This window comes from Oryctolagus cuniculus, chromosome 9 (genome assembly GCF_051225735.1).
Source record: "Oryctolagus cuniculus isolate XC-2025 breed Fujian yellow rabbit chromosome 9, ASM5122573v1, whole genome shotgun sequence".
In the NCBI taxonomy this organism is placed as follows: domain Eukaryota; kingdom Metazoa; phylum Chordata; class Mammalia; order Lagomorpha; family Leporidae; genus Oryctolagus; species Oryctolagus cuniculus.
The window spans coordinates 71,867,255-71,889,204 of record NC_142875.1 but is presented as its reverse complement, the minus strand read 5'-3'; the positions used below and the strand labels follow the sequence as shown (position 1 = coordinate 71,889,204).

Below are 21,950 nucleotides of genomic sequence, written 5' to 3'. Positions count from 1 at the left end.
GTTTGAGTGTTCTCAGTGTTCCTATGAAGATAATTGTTTTGTGTGCTGATGTTGAGTTTTTGTTTGTCTTTTTTTTCCAGTGTTTTTTTTTTTTTTCTCAGTAGTTTTGTGTTAGCACTGATTAAGCTTAATTGTCTCCATAGCCAATGAAATGTTAAAGACTATGGGGGGAGTCTTTTTTTTTTTTAACATGTCATTGTGCATCTGTTAAATCTTGATCAGGGTTTCAAGAATGACTGCAGTGGGTTTTGGAAACAAACTTAACATTATTGATTTGGGGTTTCCCAGAGATATAGTTCACAGTTAATTGTTGAACTCTAATACAACTGACCATTTAAAATTTAACAATGGCTTATTTTTTTAAACAGTGTCAGCTGTTAAATCTTGACATTTCAATTGAAACATGAATTGTAGTTATAACTCAATACAAATTCAACAGTTGTATTTGGAGTTAAACTATTTTAATAAATAAATTCATTTAATGAAACTGAAAAGAAAAGATTTACTTGAAAAACAGAGGGACAAAGAGTGGGAGAGAGAGAGCAAGAGCAAGAGCAAGAGAAGGACAGAGAGAAATATAGCTATCCTTTACTGGCTTCAACAAGGGCTGCACCAGGGCAATGTCAGGAGGCAGAAACTCCATCTCAATTCCCCATGTGGGTGACAGGGTCTAATGTTGAGTCATCATCCACATCCTTTCAAGATGCATTAACAGGAAGTTAGATTGGACAGGCAACAACCAAGACTGGGACCAGCACTGCAATCTGTGATGCCACAGCTGCAAGTAGTATCAACCTTCCATGTGTGCCACTCTATACACCTTTTGATGATTACTCATGGATAAACCTGTACACATACACACACAACATATATACACACAGATGTATGTAATCTGATATAAATGCAACCCTAAAAGACAAAGGATTAAAGTAATATTTAGTTCTCTCTGGATATACTACTCTTTTAATAGTCCTGATATAGTCATTATTGTCACATGAAGCCTCATTTTTAATTTTCAATAGTACCTACCACATTCAAATCAGTGATATGCACATGTGTATTTGTATATCAATCAGTTCACAGGTAGTACCTTAATTTTAAGGATAGTGTACACTTACCTGTGTATTTTGGGGGATTCATGTATACATATACACATATTGAATTTGTTTTTCACTCACTTGTCATTGATGGATTCCACAAAAGTAATGGATGTTGATTCCTTTGGCTGTGAGCTAAGGGAATATAAAGATACAAAGTCAGAAATCACACAAGATTTTATCTTAACATTTTTGCTCAAATAACTACAGTTATTCTGGACATGAACTGGTTGATCTCCAGATGGTCATGTTACACTGGTGTGTATTTCTATTAGAAATGAAACTTTATGGGGGCCAGTGTAGTAGCATAGGTGAAGCTGCCACCTAGGACACTGGCATCTCAGTTGGTGCTTGATCACTACTTGGCTGCTCCAATTCCAACCAAGCTCCTTGCCAAATGTCCCTGGAAAGCAGCAGAAGAAAGTCTAAATGCTTGGGCCATTGCACTCACATAGGTGACCTGAAAGGAGGTTAGGCTTCCTAGCTTTTGCCCAGTCTCATCCCAGCTAATGGGGCCATCTAGCGAGGGAACCTGCAGAGGATAGATCTCTCTGCCCCATCCCTCCTTGTATTTCCATCTTTCAAGTAAGAAATAAAACTTAAAAAAGAAAACACAAATGAAACATCACATGTATGCATATACACATATTGAATTTGTTTTTCACTCACTTGTCATTGATGGATTCCACAAAAGTAATGGATGTTGATTCCTTTGGCTGTGAGCTAAGGGAATATAAAGATACAAAGTCAGAAATCACACAAGATTTTATCTTAACATTTTTGCTCAAATAACTACAGTTATTCTGGACATGAACTGGTTGATCTCCAGATGGTCATGTTGTATCACTGTTTGAACTTGGTGTGTATTTTTATTAGAAATGAAAAATTATGGGCGTCAGTGTAGAGCTATAGGTTAAACTGCCACCTAGGATGCTGCCATCCGATCTGAGCACTTGATCTCCACCTAGCTGCTACACTTCTGATCAAGCCCCCTGCCAATGTGCCTGGGAAATCAGCAGAAGATGGCACAAGTTCTTGCAGCCATTCACCCACATCGGAGACCTGGAAGGAGTCTCTGGCTTCCTGGTTTTTGCCCAGTCTCACACCAGCTATTGGGGCCATCTAGTGAGGGAACCTGCAGAGGACAGATCTCTGTTTTGGCCCCCTCTATATATATATATATATAGACAGATCTCTATATTTGGCCTCAAATATAGAAATAAGATAATAAAAAAAACAGAAATAAAACATCAATTCCACTAAGAGGTAGCTACATGCTGTGAAAATCGCAAGGCTTCTGGATTATGTGAAGCTCTTGATTATTACCTAAATTCCAAGGAATGACTCCAACTTAAAACTTTTCTTATGCATTAGTTTTTTATTTGAAAGACAGAATCCCAGAGATGGAGACATTGAGACATCTTCCAGCTACTCGGTTACTCACCAGATGCTTGCAATGGCAGGCCTTAGGCTAGAACAAAGCCTGAAGCCAGGAACTTCATCTGGGTCTCCTATGTGGGTGGCAGGGACTGAATTACTTGCCAGAAGCATTGAGAGGGAGCAGGATCAGAACTGGTACAGCCAGGACTCAAACCATAAGTCTGATATGGGATGCCAGTGTCGCAACTGGTGACTTGACCCAATACATCACAGCACCAGCCCCAACAGCTTTTTGTTTCTCAGCATTTACTTTGAATTCAATTTACTTTTGGTATACATCATTCCATACCACCTATGTTCCCAATTCTCAAGTCTCTCCATCGCCTTCCTACTTTCATACAGGATTCACTTTTCTTCTCCAAACATACAGTCAAGTAATGCAGGCCTAAGCCTGTGGCACCCTCCAATATATATATTTATATATTAAAATAGATTATATATTATATATAATAATATAATTATATTATATAATAACACAATTATATTTATATATATATATAAGTTATATATATGTAAATTGAAGTTATTTACAGATCCTATACTGAGAAGATTTAAATTATGTCAAATATAGTCTATGTTGCTAAGGATACTCCTCATGGTAAATATTGTATCTCTTGACCTTTGTTTCTTTTCATGCCTCTGTGTATATAATGTGTGTGTGTGTGTTTGTGTGTGTGTGTGTGCGTCCATGTTCTGAACATAGTTTTAATATACACATGTATATCTGTGTACACATGTATATCTGGAACAAAATACCATTCTTGTATCATATCCCAAAGAAAAGAGATTGTTGAAGTGCCTGAGAAAGAATTCAAAAGAATTACGGATGGTCAAAGAGATACAACTGAACACAGACAAATAGTTAAAAAAAAATTAGAAAACAATGCACAAAATCAATGAGATATTCAGGAAGGACGTAGACATCCTGAAGAAGAACCAAACAAATCTTGGGAATGAACTCACCAGATCAAATAAAAAATACAGTTGAAAGCCTCAACAACAGACTTGATCAAACAGAAGAAAGAATATCTGAGTTTGAATACAGATCATTTAGAATATCATCTCAGTCATCAAAACAAACAAACAAAAAAGTAAAAAGACAGAATGAAGACAGTCTATGAGACCGTTGGGAAACTACCAAACAAATAAATATCCAAGTTATGGGAATCCCTGAGAGAGAACAGAGGATTAATGGACTAGAAAACCTACTCATTGAAATAATGGCTGAAAACATCCCAGGTTCCTTCCATATCTAGAGAAAGATATGGACATGCTAGGATAGAAGGCCCACAGAACCTCAAATAGACATGACTAGAAAAGAACTTCACCATGACATATTCTGTCAAACTCTCTAAAGTACAACACAAAGAATATTAAAATCTGCCAGAGAAAATTATCAAGTGACCTTCACTAGAAACATCATTAGAAGAGTAACCGTGGTTTCAACAGAAACAATACAGGCCAGGAGAAAACAGAAAGATATAGTCAAGTTCTGAAAAAAAAAAGTCTATCAGAATACTTTGACCAGCTTAGCTATATTTCATGAATGAAGAGATAGATATTCTGAGACAAACAAAAATTGAAGAAAGCGGTCTATATCTGATCAGCTTTATAAACAATGCTTAAAGGAGTTCTATAGATAGAAACAAAGAAGAGAAATATACTTTTGCATGGAAAATGCACTTTGTGTATTTGTAATGAATATCTTTGGCCTATGGGAAAAATGACTCAAAATTCATGTTCAGTTTTTCTACAAAGAGACAGACTCCTATCCATTAGCATACTGAACATTTCCTTTGAGCTTTGTCTAGGGGTTACTCAATGTGAATACCAGAAGGAAGAAATATTCCTCTTATGACATACTCCTCTTTAATCCAAATATATACAAAAACCTAGAAAAAGTAGCTACATATGCTACTGTGAGAACACATTAAAGGAGTGTAAAAGACTGTCTCTTGCCATGCTTCCTGCCTACAACTACCAAGTCTTTGCTTGCAAAATGGGTTCTCTTCTCCCTAGGATCACTGTGCATCACACTCACAGGTATTTTGATATTTGCCTAGGTTCTAAATGGTGATAGGCTCTGGTTTCTAGTCTCTAAAGTTCACAAACATACCATGAGTACATATTTTCATTACTTATCAATAGTCCCCTTGAATGTAAATGGCTTCAACTCTCCTGTTAAAAGACAGACTAGCTGAATGGATTAAAATCAAAACCCATCTATTTGCTGCCTATCATAAACATATCTCACCAACTAAGATGCACGCAGACTGAAAGTGAAAGGAGGGAAAAAGATATTCCATGCAATTTTTGATGATTATTCATGCACACACCCATTCATATACACACACACCACACATATACACACACAAATAAATATATGTAATCTGACATAAATGCAACCCTAGAAGACTAGTGTTTAAAGTAATAGTTATTTCACTCTGGATATACTTCTGTTTTAAGAGTCCTGAGCTAATTATTATTGTAACATTAATCCTCATTTTAAATCAAATATACCTACCATGATGTGCACATATGTATTTAAATATTATTCAGTTGACAGGTAGTAACATACCTGTGTCTTTTGGGGGATTCATGTATACAAATACACACTGAGTTTGTATTTCACTCACTTGTCACTGATGGATTCCACATATATACTAGATGTTGATTCTCCTGAGTGTGACCTAAGGGAATATAACGGTATATAATCAGAAGTCACACGAGGTTTTATCTTATTATTTTAGCTCAAATGACTACAGTTACTCTTGACGTGAACACAATAGACCAAATGAGACCTAACAATATCTACAGAAGTTTTCATCCTAAAGTTGCAGAATACACATTCTTCTCAGCAGTGCATGGAACTTTCTCCAGGATTAACTACATACTAGGCCATAAAGCAACTCTCAGCAAATTAAAAAAAAATTGAAATCATACCATGCATCTTCTAAGACCACAATGGAATGAAGCTGGAAATCAGCAACTTGAGAATCTCTAGAGCATATGCAAACACATGGAGTTTGAATAACACGTTCCTGAATGAACAGTGGTTCATAGGAGAAATCAAAACTATTCTGGAAACGAAGATGACAACACTTATCAAAACTTACGGGATACAGCAAAAGCAGTGTTAAGAGCAAAGTTTATAGCAATAGGTGCCTACATCAAGGAATTGGAAAGGCACCAAATAAATGACCTATCATTGCAACTCAAGGATCTAGAAAAATGACAGCAAAGCAAACCCAAAGCTAGTAGGAGAAAAGAAATAATTCAAATTAGAGAGAAATCAACAAAATTGAATTCAAAAAACAATACAAAAGATCAGCAAAATGAAGAGCTGGTTTTTTGAAAAAACAAACAGAATTGAAACATCATCAGACATTACTACAAAGAGTTGTATACCAGCAAACAGGGAAATCTATCAGAAATGGATAGATTCCTGGACACATACAACCTCCCTAATTTGAGCCATGAAGACACAGAAAACCTAAACAGACCCATAACCAAGACAGAAATTGAATCAGTAATAAATGCCCTCCCAAAAAAGAAAAGCCCAGGACTAGATGGATTCACTGCTGAATTCTACCAGTCATTTAAAGAAGAACTAACTAAAACTCTTCTCAAGTTATTCAAAACAATTGAAAGAGAGGGGATCCTCCCAAATTCTATGAAGCCAGCATCACCTTAATTTCTAAACCTGAAAAAGATTAATAGAGAAAGAGAATACAGACCAATTTTCCTGATGATCATAGTCGCAAAAAGCCTCAACAAAATTCTAGCCAATAGAATCCAACAACACACCAGAAAGATCACCCACCCAGACCAAGTGGGATTTTTCCCTGGTATGCAGGGATGGTTCAACATTTGCAAATCTATCAATGTGATGCACTACATTAACAAACTGCTGAAGAAAAACCATATGGTTATCTCAATAGATGCAGAGAAAGCATTTGATAAAATGCAAGTCTTTGATTGTTAAAACCCTCAGCAAACTGGACATAGAAGGAACATTCCTCAACAAAATCATGGCAATTTATGACAAACCCACAGCCAGCATCATACTGAATGCGGAAATGTTGGAAGCATTTCCACTGAGATCTGGTACCAGACAGGGATGCCCACTCTCAGCATTGCTATTTGATATAGTACTGGAAGTTTTAGCCAGAGCCATTAGGCAAGAAAAAAAATCAAAGGGGTACAAATTGGGAAGGAAGAAGTCAAACTATCCCTCTTTGCAGATGATATGATTCTTTATTTAGGGGATCCAAAGAACTCCACCAAGAGACTATTGAAACTCACTGAAGAGTTTGGTAAAGCACCAGGATATAAAATCAGTACACAAAAATCAGGAGCCTTTGTACACACAGGCAATGCCACGGCTGAGAAAGAACTTCTAAGATCAATCACATCACCACAGCTACAAAATCAAATACCTTGGAATAAACTTAATCAAGGATGTCCAAGGTATCTATAATTAGAATTACAAAACTTTAAAGAAATAGAAAAAGGTACAAAAAATGGAAAAATCTTCCATGTTCATAGATTGGTAGAATTAATGTCATCAAAATGTCCATTCTTCCAAAAGCAATTTACCGATTCAATGCAATACTAATCAAAATACCACAGACATTCTTCCCAGATGCAGAAAAAAAATGAATCTGAAATTCATATGGAGGCACAGGACATCTAAATAGCTAAAGCAATCTTATACAACAAAAACAGAGCTGGAGGCATCACAATACCTGATTTTAAGACATAATACAGGGCAGTTATAATCAAAACAGCCTGGTACTGGTACAGAAACAGATGGATAGACCAATGGAACAATTAGAAACACCAGAAACAATCCAAAGATCTACAACCAACAGATTTCTCATCAGAGACCCTAAAAGCTAAGAGAGAATGGTGATATATAGTCCAAGAATAAAAGAAAAAATTGTCTTCAGAATAGTGAACCCTGCAAAGCTCTCATTTATGAATGAAGGTGTAATAAAGACCTTCCATAACAAACAGAAATTGAAAGAATTTGTCACCACCAACCCAGCCTTACAAGAGATGCTTAAGGATGTGCTGCACACAGAAACACAGAAACATAGTTATCACTATGAAAGAAGGTAAAGGCAGAAAACCTCTCAGTAAAAGTACAAAGGAAATACAAAATAAAAAATAGGAATGTTTATGGAAAGATGGTAGGGCAAAGTTGTTATTTATCAGTAGTCTCCTTGAATTTAAATGACCTATCTATCCAGGTAAATGACAGAGACTGGTTCAATGGATTAAAAAAGAAAACCCATCTGGGGCCAGTGCCATGGCTCACTTGGTTAATCCTCCACCTGTGGTACCAGCTTCCCATTTGGGTGCCAGTTCTAGTCCTGGCTGCTGCTCTTCCAGTCCAGCTCTCTGCTATGGCCTGGGAGGGCATTGGAGGATGGCCCAAATGTTTAGGCCCCTGCACCCACATGGGAGACTGGGAAGAAGCCCCTGGCTCCTGGCTTCAGATCGGCACAGTGTCATAGCGGCCATTTGTGGAGTGAACCAACGGAAGGAAGACATATCTCTCTCTCTCTCTCTCTCTCTCTGTCTATAACTCTACCTGTCAAATAAAAAAAAAGAAAAAAAAAAGAAAACCCATCTATTTGCTGCCTACAAGAAACACATCTCACCAACAAGATACACGCAGGCTGAAAATGAAAGGAGGGAAAAGATATTCCATGTGCTTTTTGATGATTATTCATGTAGACACCCATACATATGCAAACACACCACATATACACACACAGATAAATGTATATAATCTGACATAAATGCAAACCTGAAAGACAAGGGGAAATAGTTATTTCCTTAATAACAATTATATACTTATTTAAGAGTTCTGAGACAGTCATTGTCACATGAGGCCTCATTTTTAGTTTTCAAAAATATCTACCATGTCCAAATTAATGATATTCACATGTGTATTTTTATATCAATCAGTTCACAGGTAGTACCTTAATTTTAAGTATTGTGTATTGTTACCTGTGTCTTTTGGGGGATTCATGTATACATATACACATATTGAATTTGTTTTTCACTCACTTGTCATTGATGGATTCCACATAAGTAATGGATGTCGATTCTTTTGGCTGTGAGCTAAGGGAATATAAAGATACAAAGTCAGAAATCACACAATATTTTATGTTATTATTTTTGCTCACATGACTACATTTATTATGGACATGAACTGGTTGATCTCCAGATGGCCATATTATATCACTGCACATGGTTTGTATTTTTATTAGAAATGAAGCTTTATGAGGGCCAATGCAGTGGCATTGATTAAGCTGCCATCTAGGATCCTGGCATCAGAACTGGGCACTCAATCTCTCCTTGGCTGGTCCACTTCCAATCAAGCTCCTTGCACAATGTGCCTGGGATATCAGAGGAAGTTGGTCTAAGTCTTGGGTCCATGTACCCACATGAGAGACCTGAAAGGAGGTTCTGGCTTCCTGGCTTTAGGGGCCATCTAGGGAATGAATCTGCAGATGACAGATATCTCTGTCTTGTCCCCCTCATCAGTACTTCTACCTTTCAAATAAATAAATTTTTTTTAAAAATCAGAAATGAAACATTACATCCCACTAAGGGATAGCTATGTCCTGTGAAAATAGCAAGGCTTCTAAATTCCTAGGAGTGACTGTAGTCTTAAAACTTTTCTTAAAGATTAGTTTGTTCATTTGAAAGACAGAATCCTAGAGAGGGAGACATAGATCTTCCATCTACTAGTTTACTCCTCAAATGCCTGCAATGACTGGGCCTAGACTAAGCCAAAGCCAGAAGCCAGCTACTTCATCTGGGTCTCCCATGTAGGTGTCAGGGACTCAATTTCTTGGGCCATCTTCTGCTTGCTTCTTGGAAGCACTGGGAGGGAGCAGGATCATTAGCGGTGCAGCCAGTACTCAAACTGTAAGTCTAATATAGGATGCCAGAGTCAAGTGGTGGCTTAACCCACTGCACAAAAACATCACCCCCAACAGCATTTTGTTTCTTCAGCATTTCCTTTGAATTCAATTTACGTTTGGTACACATCACTCCAAACCACCTATATAACAATTCTCAAGTCTCTCAATCGCCTTCCTACTTTCATACAGATTTCACTTTCCTTCTCTGAACATACAGCCAAGTAACTGCAGGCCTGAGCCTGCAGCACTCTCCAAAATAACACTGGGTTGGGGCCACCAAACTCATATAGTGACGGAGCACTGGAGTATGAGAGACACATCCAGGTTCCATTAGTTCTGATCATTTCTGCTAAGGAAGTCACTCTTTCCTGTCCATTATTTTCTTTTTTGCTTCCCATAGATTTCTTTCTTTCTGTGGCTCAATGCAGTAGAGACAATAAATGGAAAGCTTTAGTTATATATGTATATATATATATATAATTGAAGTTATTTACAGATCTTATTGTGAGAAGATTTAGATTATGTCAAATAGAGTCTAAGTTGCTAAGGATACTTCTCCCAGTAAATATTATATATCTTGACCTCTATTTCTTTTCATGGCTTCTGTGTATATTGTGTCTGTGTGTGCATATGCATGCTTTGGACAGATGTTTGAATATCAACATGTATATATATTATACATGTGTATAAATATAGCTATGTACACAAATTTATTTCAAAAATTTCATATAAAGTGTACATTACATTTTAATTATATTTTCACATTAATTATTAGAAATGCTCAAAGACACATTTATGTCTGTGTGCACATGTATGTCTGGAACAAAATACCATTCTTGTATTAGGTCCCAAAGAAGAGAGATTGATGAAATGCCTGGAAAAGTATTCAAAAGAATAATTATATGGTGGTCAAAGAGATACAACTGAACACAGATAAATAGCTAAACAAAATCAGAAAACAATGCACAAAATCAATGAGAAATTCAGGAAGGAGATAGACATCCTAAAGAAGAACCAGACAAATCTTGGGGATGAACTCACCAGATCAAATAAAAAATATAGTTGATGTTGAAATCTTTACTTAGTACATACTAAATTGATCTTCTGTATATAAAGATAATTGAAAATGACTCTTGATGAAGAATGGGATGGGAGAGGGAGTGGAATATGGGATGATTGTGGGTAGGAGGGTGATTACGGGGGGGAAAACCGCTATAATCCAAAAGTTGTACTTTGAAAATTTATATTTATCTAATAAAAATTGAAAAATACAGTTGAAAGCCTCAACAACAGACTTGATCAAACAGAAGAAAGAATATCTGAGTTTGAATACAGATCATTTAGAATATCATCTCAGTCATCAAAACAAACAAACAAAAAAGTAAAAAGACAGAATGAAGACAGTCTATGAGACCGTTGGGAAACTACCAAACAAATAAATATCCAAGTTATGGGAATCCCTGAGAGAGAACAGAGGATTAATGGACTAGAAAACCTACTCATTGAAATAATGGCTGAAAACATCCCAGGTTCCTTCCATATCTAGAGAAAGATATGGACATGCTAGGATAGAAGGCCCACAGAACCTCAAATAGACATGACTAGAAAAGAACTTCACCATGACATATTCTGTCAAACTCTCTAAAGTACAACACAAAGAATATTAAAATCTGCCAGAGAAAATTATCAAGTGACCTTCACTAGAAACATCATTAGAAGAGTAACCGTGGTTTCAACAGAAACAATACAGGCCAGGAGAAAACAGAAAGATATAGTCAAGTTCTGAAAAAAAAAAGTCTATCAGAATACTTTGACCAGCTTAGCTATATTTCATGAATGAAGAGATAGATATTCTGAGACAAACAAAAATTGAAGAAAGCGGTCTATATCTGATCAGCTTTATAAACAATGCTTAAAGGAGTTCTATAGATAGAAACAAAGAAGAGAAATATACTTTTGCATGGAAAATGCACTTTGTGTATTTGTAATGAATATCTTTGGCCTATGGGAAAAATGACTCAAAATTCATGTTCAGTTTTTCTACAAAGAGCCTCCTACCCATCAGCTTCTTTCACCTGTGCCTGCAACAGCCAGAACTGGCCTGTGCCAAAGCATGGAACCAGGAACTCAACCTGAGTCTCCCAAATGCTTGGCAAGGATCCAACTACCTATCACCTGCTGCATTTTAGCATTCACATTACTAGGAAGTTGAACCAGGGATGGGGCCAGCACTCAACACAGGAACTCTGATATGGGAAGATGTCCATTATTACAGCATAAATTTCCCTGCCCTAAAACTTCCCTGTCTCCTACCTATTCATTCCTCTACTCATCCACCAGTGCCTGACAACTACTGCTCATTTTTCCTGTCTCTATACCTTTCTAGAATGTCATATAGCTAGAATCATATAGTAAGTAGCCTTGTCATATTGGCTTCTTTAACTTAACCATATGCATTCAAGGTTTCAGCAAGTTTTGTCATGGCTACATGGTTCAAATATTTTTAGTGCTGACAAATATGCCATTTTATGTACATGCTGGTTTGTTTATACACTCCTCTATCGAAGGATATGTTGGTTGCTTCCAATGCTTAATAATTATGAATAAAGCTGCTAGAAATATCTGTATGTCAGTTTCCATGTGGACATAACTTTCAAGCCAATTGAGTAAATACTTAAGGGTGCATTTTCTGGGTTGTATAGTGAGACTATGTTTGGCTTTGCAAGAAACTGTCAAACTGTTTTGGAAAGTGGCTGCATTATCTTGCATTCCCACCAGCAATGAATGAGGGTTCCCACCGCTCCACATCCTTGCCAGTATTTGGTATTTTCAGTATATTGGTATATTTCAGTATTTTGGCATATTTCAGGGATTTTAGCCCTTCTAATAGACATTTTTTTAGTATCTTATCGTGTTAATTTGCAACTCTCTACCACTGTATGACTGTGAGCATGTTTTGATATGCTTAAGGACTGTCTGTATATCTTCAGGGTGAGGTGTCTGGTCAAAGGGTTGTTATGTTTTCCTGCAAAAATCATTCCTTTATCATTACTTAATGGCCCTTGTTACAAATGACAATTTCCTTACTTTGAACTCTGCCTTTTCTGAAATTAATACAGCCATTCTTGCTTTTTCAAAATTAGTGTCAGCACGAAATGGCTTCCTCTATTCTCTCATTTTTATTCTACTTGTGTCTTTATACGTAAAGTAGGTTTCTTGCAAACACTATTTGGTTGGATATTATTTGTGATCGTTTCTATCTGACCCTATCCTTTAGTAATGTTGTATTAGGTTATTTACATTTAAAGTGACTTTAATACAGTGATATTAATCGGTGACTTTTTCATACTTCTCTGAGTTCACTGTATAAAAGTCCTTTAACCCCTTTACCCACATGGGAGACCTAGAAGCTGCTCCTGGCTCCTAGCTTCAGCCTTGCCCAACCCTGGTCCTTGGGCCCATTTGGGGAGATGGCCAGGGGATGGAAGCACTCTCTATTTCTCTTCTCTGTAAAAGAAACAAAGAAATCAGCCGGCACCGTGGCTCACTAGGCTAATCCTCTGCCTGTGGCGCTGGCACCCAGGTTCCAGTCCCGGTTGGCATGCCGGTTCTGTCCCGGTTGCTCCTCTTCCAGTCCAGCTCTCTGCTGTGGCCCCGGAAGGCAGTGTAGGATGGCCCAAGTCCTTGCGCCCTGCACCCACATGGGAGATCAGGAACTCTGGGGGACACCGCCGTGGTGTAGTGGGTAAACCCCAGTCTGCAGTGCCAGGCCTCCCACATGGGTGCTGGTCGTGGCTTAGCTGCTGCACTTCTGATCCAGCTTTCTGCTGGTGCACCTAAGAGGGCAGCAGAGGACTCCTGCACCCACATGGGAAATCTAGAGGAAGCTCCTGGCTCTTTAGTTCATACTGGCCCAGTTCCACCATTGCAGCCATTTGGGAAGTGGACCAGCATTTGCAAGGCCTCTCTCTCTCTGTCTCTGTCTCTGTCTCTGTCTCTCTATCTACCTACCTACCTACCTACCTCTCTAACACTCTCACATGAATAAAAATAATTCTTTTAAAGAATTTGTTCGAACTCACCATTCATTAGGGTCTTCCATAGTGACAGAGTGCAGTTTACCCTGGTTTGGGCTAAGAGATTATAAAGCAAAAGTACACAATCAGAAAGGAGGCTGATTTTAAGCTAAGTTTTTCAGATGAAATCAGTACAGTTATTCTAGATACAAATGGATTTTTACTCATATGTTTGGGGGTCCTTCCAAAAGTTTGTGGAAATTAAATAAGAACGTAAGTACTTTAGTGCAAAATAATTTTATTTTTATTTATTAATGATGTTGATTCATCCATGTGTGACCTAGTAGATTATAAACTTACTTTGTTGGATCCAAGAGCTATAGGTACTCATAAACTAGGTGGTCTTTAGTCACTACTTAAACCCAGTGTTGATGGTATTAGGAACACGACTTCATATTTCAGGTATAAACTTCTTAGTGATATGAACTTAGTAATGCTCTAGATATAATTAAAACTATTATTAACTTAGTCCCAGAGAGGGATAGCCCTTTGTGGTGTCACTTCCTTCTACTCAACTTCAATTTGTAGGGACACATCACTCTCACCTCACCTAAATTCTTGATTCTCAAGTCTCACCTTCACCTCCTTACTTTCACCCATGTTTGTGGTTCTTGTCCATGAGATATGGTCAGGTAGCTGCAGACCTGAGTCAGGGGTTCATTCATCCAATAGTGTGTCTGGCATGGGTTATGGGTGTCTTGAGGCTTTGGGACATTTCTAGGGTCTGTTAGTTTTATTTTTCTGTGCTTAGGGCTCCTCTGCTCTGTGCTCAATTTTACCTTCTCCTTATTGCAAACAGGATTCCTCCTCAATTCCTTTTTGTTATAGAATGAATATTGTCCCCCGAATTTGATTGTTTCTATCCTTAGCCTTGTAACTCACAATGTGAGCTGATGTGCTAATAGGCTCACTGGAAACTAAGCAGTTAAGACGAGGTTCTATTGGCATAGAGTGAGCTCCTGATCCAATATGACTGGTGTCCTTATAAAAAGAAAAATGTGAACGCAGGCACAAACAGAAAGCATGCCATGTGCATATGTGAGCAGAGACCTGGGTAAGGAATCTAAGTGCCAAGGAATACCATAGATGGACAGCAATTGGCAATAGCTAGGAGAGAGGCATAGAACAGATACGTTGTTACTGACCTCCAAAAAGCCTATGTGCAGTAGTTCATTTTCCAGTTCTAACCCCTAGGTCTGTTATATAATAAACTTGTTTAAGACACTCAGCTTGTCATGTGTTGTTACATTAGCTCTAGCAAATGAACACTGCCCACTCTACTACAGTTGCATGCACAAATGATCTGATAGTTTTCCAAGAATTTTGGAACTAGTTATCAAGATGGGAAGAAGTCTGTTTCTTCTGACCTGTTCCTCTTTTATAGAACTGGATGCAAAAAAGGAAAAAAAGTTACAAACAAAAGCTGGCACTGCCAATACTTTAGAAACAGTTTTGAAGGAAATCTACATTTAATATGTATTTAGACATATGTGTATATATCTGTATACAAGTAGGTATCTGACCTTTCATTTTCGACTCCGCCATGAGTGGATACTGCTTCATTTAGAGCAGGGCTGAGGATTAAATTGTACATAATCAAACACCACGTGAATCCATGAACTTCATTTGTTATTCAAATTAGTTGTAATTGATCTACAATTTTAAATTGGTTAAACCTAAAAAGTCGCAGTTATTTAAAAATTTCAGAAGAAATCAGCACAGTTATTCTAGATACAAATGGATTTTTACTCATATGTTTGAGGGTCCTTCCAAAAGTTTGTGGAAGTGTGTCTGGCATGGATTATGGGTATCTTGAGGCTTTGGGACATTTCTAGGGTCTGTTAGTTTTATTTTTCTGTGCTTAGGGCTCCTCTGCTCTGTGCTCAATTTTACCTTTTCCTTAGTGCAAACAGGATTCCTCCTCAATTCCTTTTTGTTATAGAATGAATATTGTCCCCCGAATTTGATTGTTTCTATCCTTAGCCTTGTAACTCACAATGTGAGCTGATGTGCTAATAGGCTCACTCCTTTTTGTCCAAAGTAAAAAAGTTTTATATGGTGGAAATTAAGTTCTTAGGCCTATAAAGTAAATATTCATGCCTCAAGACTTTTTGAAAATTTTATTAACTGTAACAATTTCATTATCTATGGGTTTAATGATATTAAAACACATGTACACAGCATACACTGACCAAATCAGGGTAATTAGCATTTTCATCTCATTATTCTTTCATTATGTTTGGAGATGCTGAGATTCCCTCTTCCAGTTCTTTGTAAAATATGTAATAGGCTATCGTCACCCCACTGTGCTGTGGAACTCTAGGACTTTCTCCTTCTAACTTTCTTTCGATACCCATTGTGCAGCCACTCTCTGTAACTACCTCCTAGACCTCTTCAAGTTCTAAGTACCTATACCTCTTGTCCCATCTGATTTCCTGCTTTAACAGCCTCCCTCTCACCATCTCCTTGATTAAACCCATCATGGTTGCCTTTCCTGCTCCATAGATAGGGTTGACTCACTGCAGGCTAGAAGCAAGAGTTCCACCCAGTGTGATGGTGGGTTTGGGCTGAGTGGATTAGCCTCACATGGTGGCAGTGCCCTGGAGCATGAGGGATTAATCCTGGGAAGATTAGCTCCTTTCTTTGCACTGAGGCCTCCTGTGCTCCCTGCCTACATCTACCAAGTGTTTGCTTCCAAAATGGGTTCTCTTCTCCCTTGTGTCACTGTGCATCTCACACACAGGTATTCTGATAGTTGCCTGGGTTCTGAATTGTGATAGGCTCAGGTTTCTAGTTTCTGAGGTACACAAACATATCATGACTACATATTTTCTGACCTGGCTCACTTTTTTACATCTAGGTAGAAAACACAAACAGGTTACACGCAGACACTGACAGGCTGTAAATTAGCTGTGTGTTGTCATAACGACTCCAAAATGGTTCCCCATGCAGATAACAGAAAACAAACTCACCTATTATTGACATTCTGGTTAGGGACAACCAAAATGTCTGTCAACGGATTATCATCCCTGTGAAAACAAACGGAAAAAAAAAAAAAACCCATCAGACAATTTGGATGAAATGATGCTCTTTCCAGACAGGAGTTTCAGGGAACAAAGAATAAGTCATACATGCGAAAGCCTAGAGCCACATGATGGGAACTAAAGCCACAGTTTAGGATCATGGCAGCGAGACCTGTAAGCCTGCCTCAAAATACGCTTGTGTGTGTATGTGAGGGGGCGTGTGTCCTTGTGAATGTAATTATTTACTAGAAATAGAAGGAAGCAAGGGGAAGCACCAATGTGATGGTTAAGATTCCTTCCCCACATTCTGTTCTCTGTCTCATTCTGGTCAATGTCAGAGAACTTTGGGAAGTGAGAGGGAAATGACAGTGTAGGGATGGGGAAATCCATCTGGATAAAAGTTGACGTAAGGTTACAAATAAAGGGGTGGGGAAAATGCTGGAACAATGACAGTTGAATGGCAAAAATTAGTCCCTGGTGGCCATTTGGTTAGCCTGAAGCCAGTAATGTAGGTCAGCATCTACCTAAACTATAAGATTTTATAAACTGAAGAGAGAGCATGAGATCAGAATGATTATTTTTCTTTGTACTTTGTTTCTAGTATACCTTATTTTTTAGAGAAAATTTATTTGTGGAAAAATCAAAGTACTGAAAGTTTCCATAAACTGATTATACTCATTCTGTCTCAGACAGTTTCTTCTATTCCTAACACCTTATATTCTTGTGGTACACTTGCTAATATACCAAATAAAACCCATAGTTGAGGTCCATTCATTGTATTGCACAGTTCTGTGTGTTTTGCTAAATGCATGGTGTCATTGTCCATCATTACAGCATAAATTTCCCTGCCCTAAAACTTCCCTGTCTCCTACCTATTCATTCCTCTACTCATCCACCAGTGCCTGACAACTACTGCTCATTTTTCCTGTCTCTATACCTTTCTAGAATGTCATATAGCTAGAATCATATAGTAAGTAGCCTTGTCATATTGGCTTCTTTAACTTAACCATATGCATTCAAGGTTTCAGCAAGTTTTGTCATGGCTACATGGTTCAAATATTTTTAGTGCTGACAAATATGCCATTTTATGTACATGCTGGTTTGTTTATACACTCCTCTATCGAAGGATATGTTGGTTGCTTCCAATGCTTAATAATTATGAATAAAGCTGCTAGAAATATCTGTATGTCAGTTTCCATGTGGACATAACTTTCAAGCCAATTGAGTAAATACTTAAGGGTGCATTTTCTGGGTTGTATAGTGAGACTATGTTTGGCTTTGCAAGAAACTGTCAAACTGTTTTGGAAAGTGGCTGCATTATCTTGCATTCCCACCAGCAATGAATGAGGGTTCCCACCGCTCCACATCCTTGCCAGTATTTGGTATTTTCAGTATATTGGTATATTTCAGTATTTTGGCATATTTCAGGGATTTTAGCCCTTCTAATAGACATTTTTTTAGTATCTTATCGTGTTAATTTGCAACTCTCTACCACTGTATGACTGTGAGCATGTTTTGATATGCTTAAGGACTGTCTGTATATCTTCAGGGTGAGGTGTCTGGTCAAAGGGTTGTTATGTTTTCCTGCAAAAATCATTCCTTTATCATTACTTAATGGCCCTTGTTACAAATGACAATTTCCTTACTTTGAACTCTGCCTTTTCTGAAATTAATACAGCCATTCTTGCTTTTTCAAAATTAGTGTCAGCACGAAATGGCTTCCTCTATTCTCTCATTTTTATTCTACTTGTGTCTTTATACGTAAAGTAGGTTTCTTGCAAACACTATTTGGTTGGATATTATTTGTGATCGTTTCTATCTGACCCTATCCTTTAGTAATGTTGTATTAGGTTATTTACATTTAAAGTGACTTTAATACAGTGATATTAATCGGTGACTTTTTCATACTTCTCTGAGTTCACTGTATAAAAGTCCTTTAACCCCTTTACCCACATGGGAGACCTAGAAGCTGCTCCTGGCTCCTAGCTTCAGCCTTGCCCAACCCTGGTCCTTGGGCCCATTTGGGGAGATGGCCAGGGGATGGAAGCACTCTCTATTTCTCTTCTCTGTAAAAGAAACAAAGAAATCAGCCGGCACCGTGGCTCACTAGGCTAATCCTCTGCCTGTGGCGCTGGCACCCAGGTTCCAGTCCCGGTTGGCATGCCGGTTCTGTCCCGGTTGCTCCTCTTCCAGTCCAGCTCTCTGCTGTGGCCCCGGAAGGCAGTAGGATGGCCCAAGTCCTTGCGCCCTGCACCCACATGGGAGATCAGGAACTCTGGGGGACACCGCCGTGGTGTAGTGGGTAAACCCCAGTCTGCAGTGCCAGGCCTCCCACATGGGTGCTGGTCGTGGCTTAGCTGCTGCACTTCTGATCCAGCTTTCTGCTGGTGCACCTAAGAGGGCAGCAGAGGACTCCTGCACCCACATGGGAAATCTAGAGGAAGCTCCTGGCTCTTTAGTTCATACTGGCCCAGTTCCACCATTGCAGCCATTTGGGAAGTGGACCAGCATTTGCAAGGCCTCTCTCTCTCTGTCTCTGTCTCTGTCTCTGTCTCTCTATCTACCTACCTACCTACCTACCTCTCTAACACTCTCACATGAATAAAAATAATTCTTTTAAAGAATTTGTTCGAACTCACCATTCATTAGGGTCTTCCATAGTGACAGAGTGCAGTTTACCCTGGTTTGGGCTAAGAGATTATAAAGCAAAAGTACACAATCAGAAAGGAGGCTGATTTTAAGCTAAGTTTTTCAGATGAAATCAGTACAGTTATTCTAGATACAAATGGATTTTTACTCATATGTTTGGGGGTCCTTCCAAAAGTTTGTGGAAATTAAATAAGAACGTAAGTACTTTAGTGCAAAATAATTTTATTTTTATTTATTAATGATGTTGATTCATCCATGTGTGACCTAGTAGATTATAAACTTACTTTGTTGGATCCAAGAGCTATAGGTACTCATAAACTAGGTGGTCTTTAGTCACTACTTAAACCCAGTGTTGATGGTATTAGGAACACGACTTCATATTTCAGGTATAAACTTCTTAGTGATATGAACTTAGTAATGCTCTAGATATAATTAAAACTATTATTAACTTAGTCCCAGAGAGGGATAGCCCTTTGTGGTGTCACTTCCTTCTACTCAACTTCAATTTGTAGGGACACATCACTCTCACCTCACCTAAATTCTTGATTCTCAAGTCTCACCTTCACCTCCTTACTTTCACCCATGTTTGTGGTTCTTGTCCATGAGATATGGTCAGGTAGCTGCAGACCTGAGTCAGGGGTTCATTCATCCAATAGTGTGTCTGGCATGGGTTATGGGTGTCTTGAGGCTTTGGGACATTTCTAGGGTCTGTTAGTTTTATTTTTCTGTGCTTAGGGCTCCTCTGCTCTGTGCTCAATTTTACCTTCTCCTTATTGCAAACAGGATTCCTCCTCAATTCCTTTTTGTTATAGAATGAATATTGTCCCCCGAATTTGATTGTTTCTATCCTTAGCCTTGTAACTCACAATGTGAGCTGATGTGCTAATAGGCTCACTGGAAACTAAGCAGTTAAGACGAGGTTCTATTGGCATAGAGTGAGCTCCTGATCCAATATGACTGGTGTCCTTATAAAAAGAAAAATGTGAACGCAGGCACAAACAGAAAGCATGCCATGTGCATATGTGAGCAGAGACCTGGGTAAGGAATCTAAGTGCCAAGGAATACCATAGATGGACAGCAATTGGCAATAGCTAGGAGAGAGGCATAGAACAGATACGTTGTTACTGACCTCCAAAAAGCCTATGTGCAGTAGTTCATTTTCCAGTTCTAACCCCTAGGTCTGTTATATAATAAACTTGTTTAAGACACTCAGCTTGTCATGTGTTGTTACATTAGCTCTAGCAAATGAACACTGCCCACTCTACTACAGTTGCATGCACAAATGATCTGATAGTTTTCCAAGAATTTTGGAACTAGTTATCAAGATGGGAAGAAGTCTGTTTCTTCTGACCTGTTCCTCTTTTATAGAACTGGATGCAAAAAAGGAAAAAAAGTTACAAACAAAAGCTGGCACTGCCAATACTTTAGAAACAGTTTTGAAGGAAATCTACATTTAATATGTATTTAGACATATGTGTATATATCTGTATACAAGTAGGTATCTGACCTTTCATTTTCGACTCCGCCATGAGTGGATACTGCTTCATTTAGAGCAGGGCTGAGGATTAAATTGTACATAATCAAACACCACGTGAATCCATGAACTTCATTTGTTATTCAAATTAGTTGTAATTGATCTACAATTTTAAATTGGTTAAACCTAAAAAGTCGCAGTTATTTAAAAATTTCAGAAGAAATCAGCACAGTTATTCTAGATACAAATGGATTTTTACTCATATGTTTGAGGGTCCTTCCAAAAGTTTGTGGAAGTGTGTCTGGCATGGATTATGGGTATCTTGAGGCTTTGGGACATTTCTAGGGTCTGTTAGTTTTATTTTTCTGTGCTTAGGGCTCCTCTGCTCTGTGCTCAATTTTACCTTTTCCTTAGTGCAAACAGGATTCCTCCTCAATTCCTTTTTGTTATAGAATGAATATTGTCCCCCGAATTTGATTGTTTCTATCCTTAGCCTTGTAACTCACAATGTGAGCTGATGTGCTAATAGGCTCACTCCTTTTTGTCCAAAGTAAAAAAGTTTTATATGGTGGAAATTAAGTTCTTAGGCCTATAAAGTAAATATTCATGCCTCAAGACTTTTTGAAAATTTTATTAACTGTAACAATTTCATTATCTATGGGTTTAATGATATTAAAACACATGTACACAGCATACACTGACCAAATCAGGGTAATTAGCATTTTCATCTCATTATTCTTTCATTATGTTTGGAGATGCTGAGATTCCCTCTTCCAGTTCTTTGTAAAATATGTAATAGGCTATCGTCACCCCACTGTGCTGTGGAACTCTAGGACTTTCTCCTTCTAACTTTCTTTCGATACCCATTGTGCAGCCACTCTCTGTAACTACCTCCTAGACCTCTTCAAGTTCTAAGTACCTATACCTCTTGTCCCATCTGATTTCCTGCTTTAACAGCCTCCCTCTCACCATCTCCTTGATTAAACCCATCATGGTTGCCTTTCCTGCTCCATAGATAGGGTTGACTCACTGCAGGCTAGAAGCAAGAGTTCCACCCAGTGTGATGGTGGGTTTGGGCTGAGTGGATTAGCCTCACATGGTGGCAGTGCCCTGGAGCATGAGGGATTAATCCTGGGAAGATTAGCTCCTTTCTTTGCACTGAGGCCTCCTGTGCTCCCTGCCTACATCTACCAAGTGTTTGCTTCCAAAATGGGTTCTCTTCTCCCTTGTGTCACTGTGCATCTCAC

The 21,950-nt window shown here is 38.3% G+C and overlaps 1 protein-coding gene across 1 annotated transcript in view; it reads right to left on the bottom strand.

Annotated features, from left to right (window-relative positions):
- Nucleotides 1–21,950, bottom strand: part of LOC127487250 (phosphatidylinositol 3,4,5-trisphosphate 3-phosphatase TPTE2) — a 102,544-nt gene that overhangs the window by 62,933 nt on the left and 17,661 nt on the right. The window contains exons 5-8 of the mRNA XM_070048955.2: nucleotides 16,530–16,586; nucleotides 8,619–8,672; nucleotides 1,767–1,820; nucleotides 1,179–1,232 (exon numbers count right to left, since the gene is read on the bottom strand). Coding sequence (XP_069905056.2) covers nucleotides 1,179–1,232; nucleotides 1,767–1,820; nucleotides 8,619–8,672; nucleotides 16,530–16,586 — 219 coding nt within the window. The remainder of the gene's footprint in view (nucleotides 1–1,178; nucleotides 1,233–1,766; nucleotides 1,821–8,618; nucleotides 8,673–16,529; nucleotides 16,587–21,950) is intronic.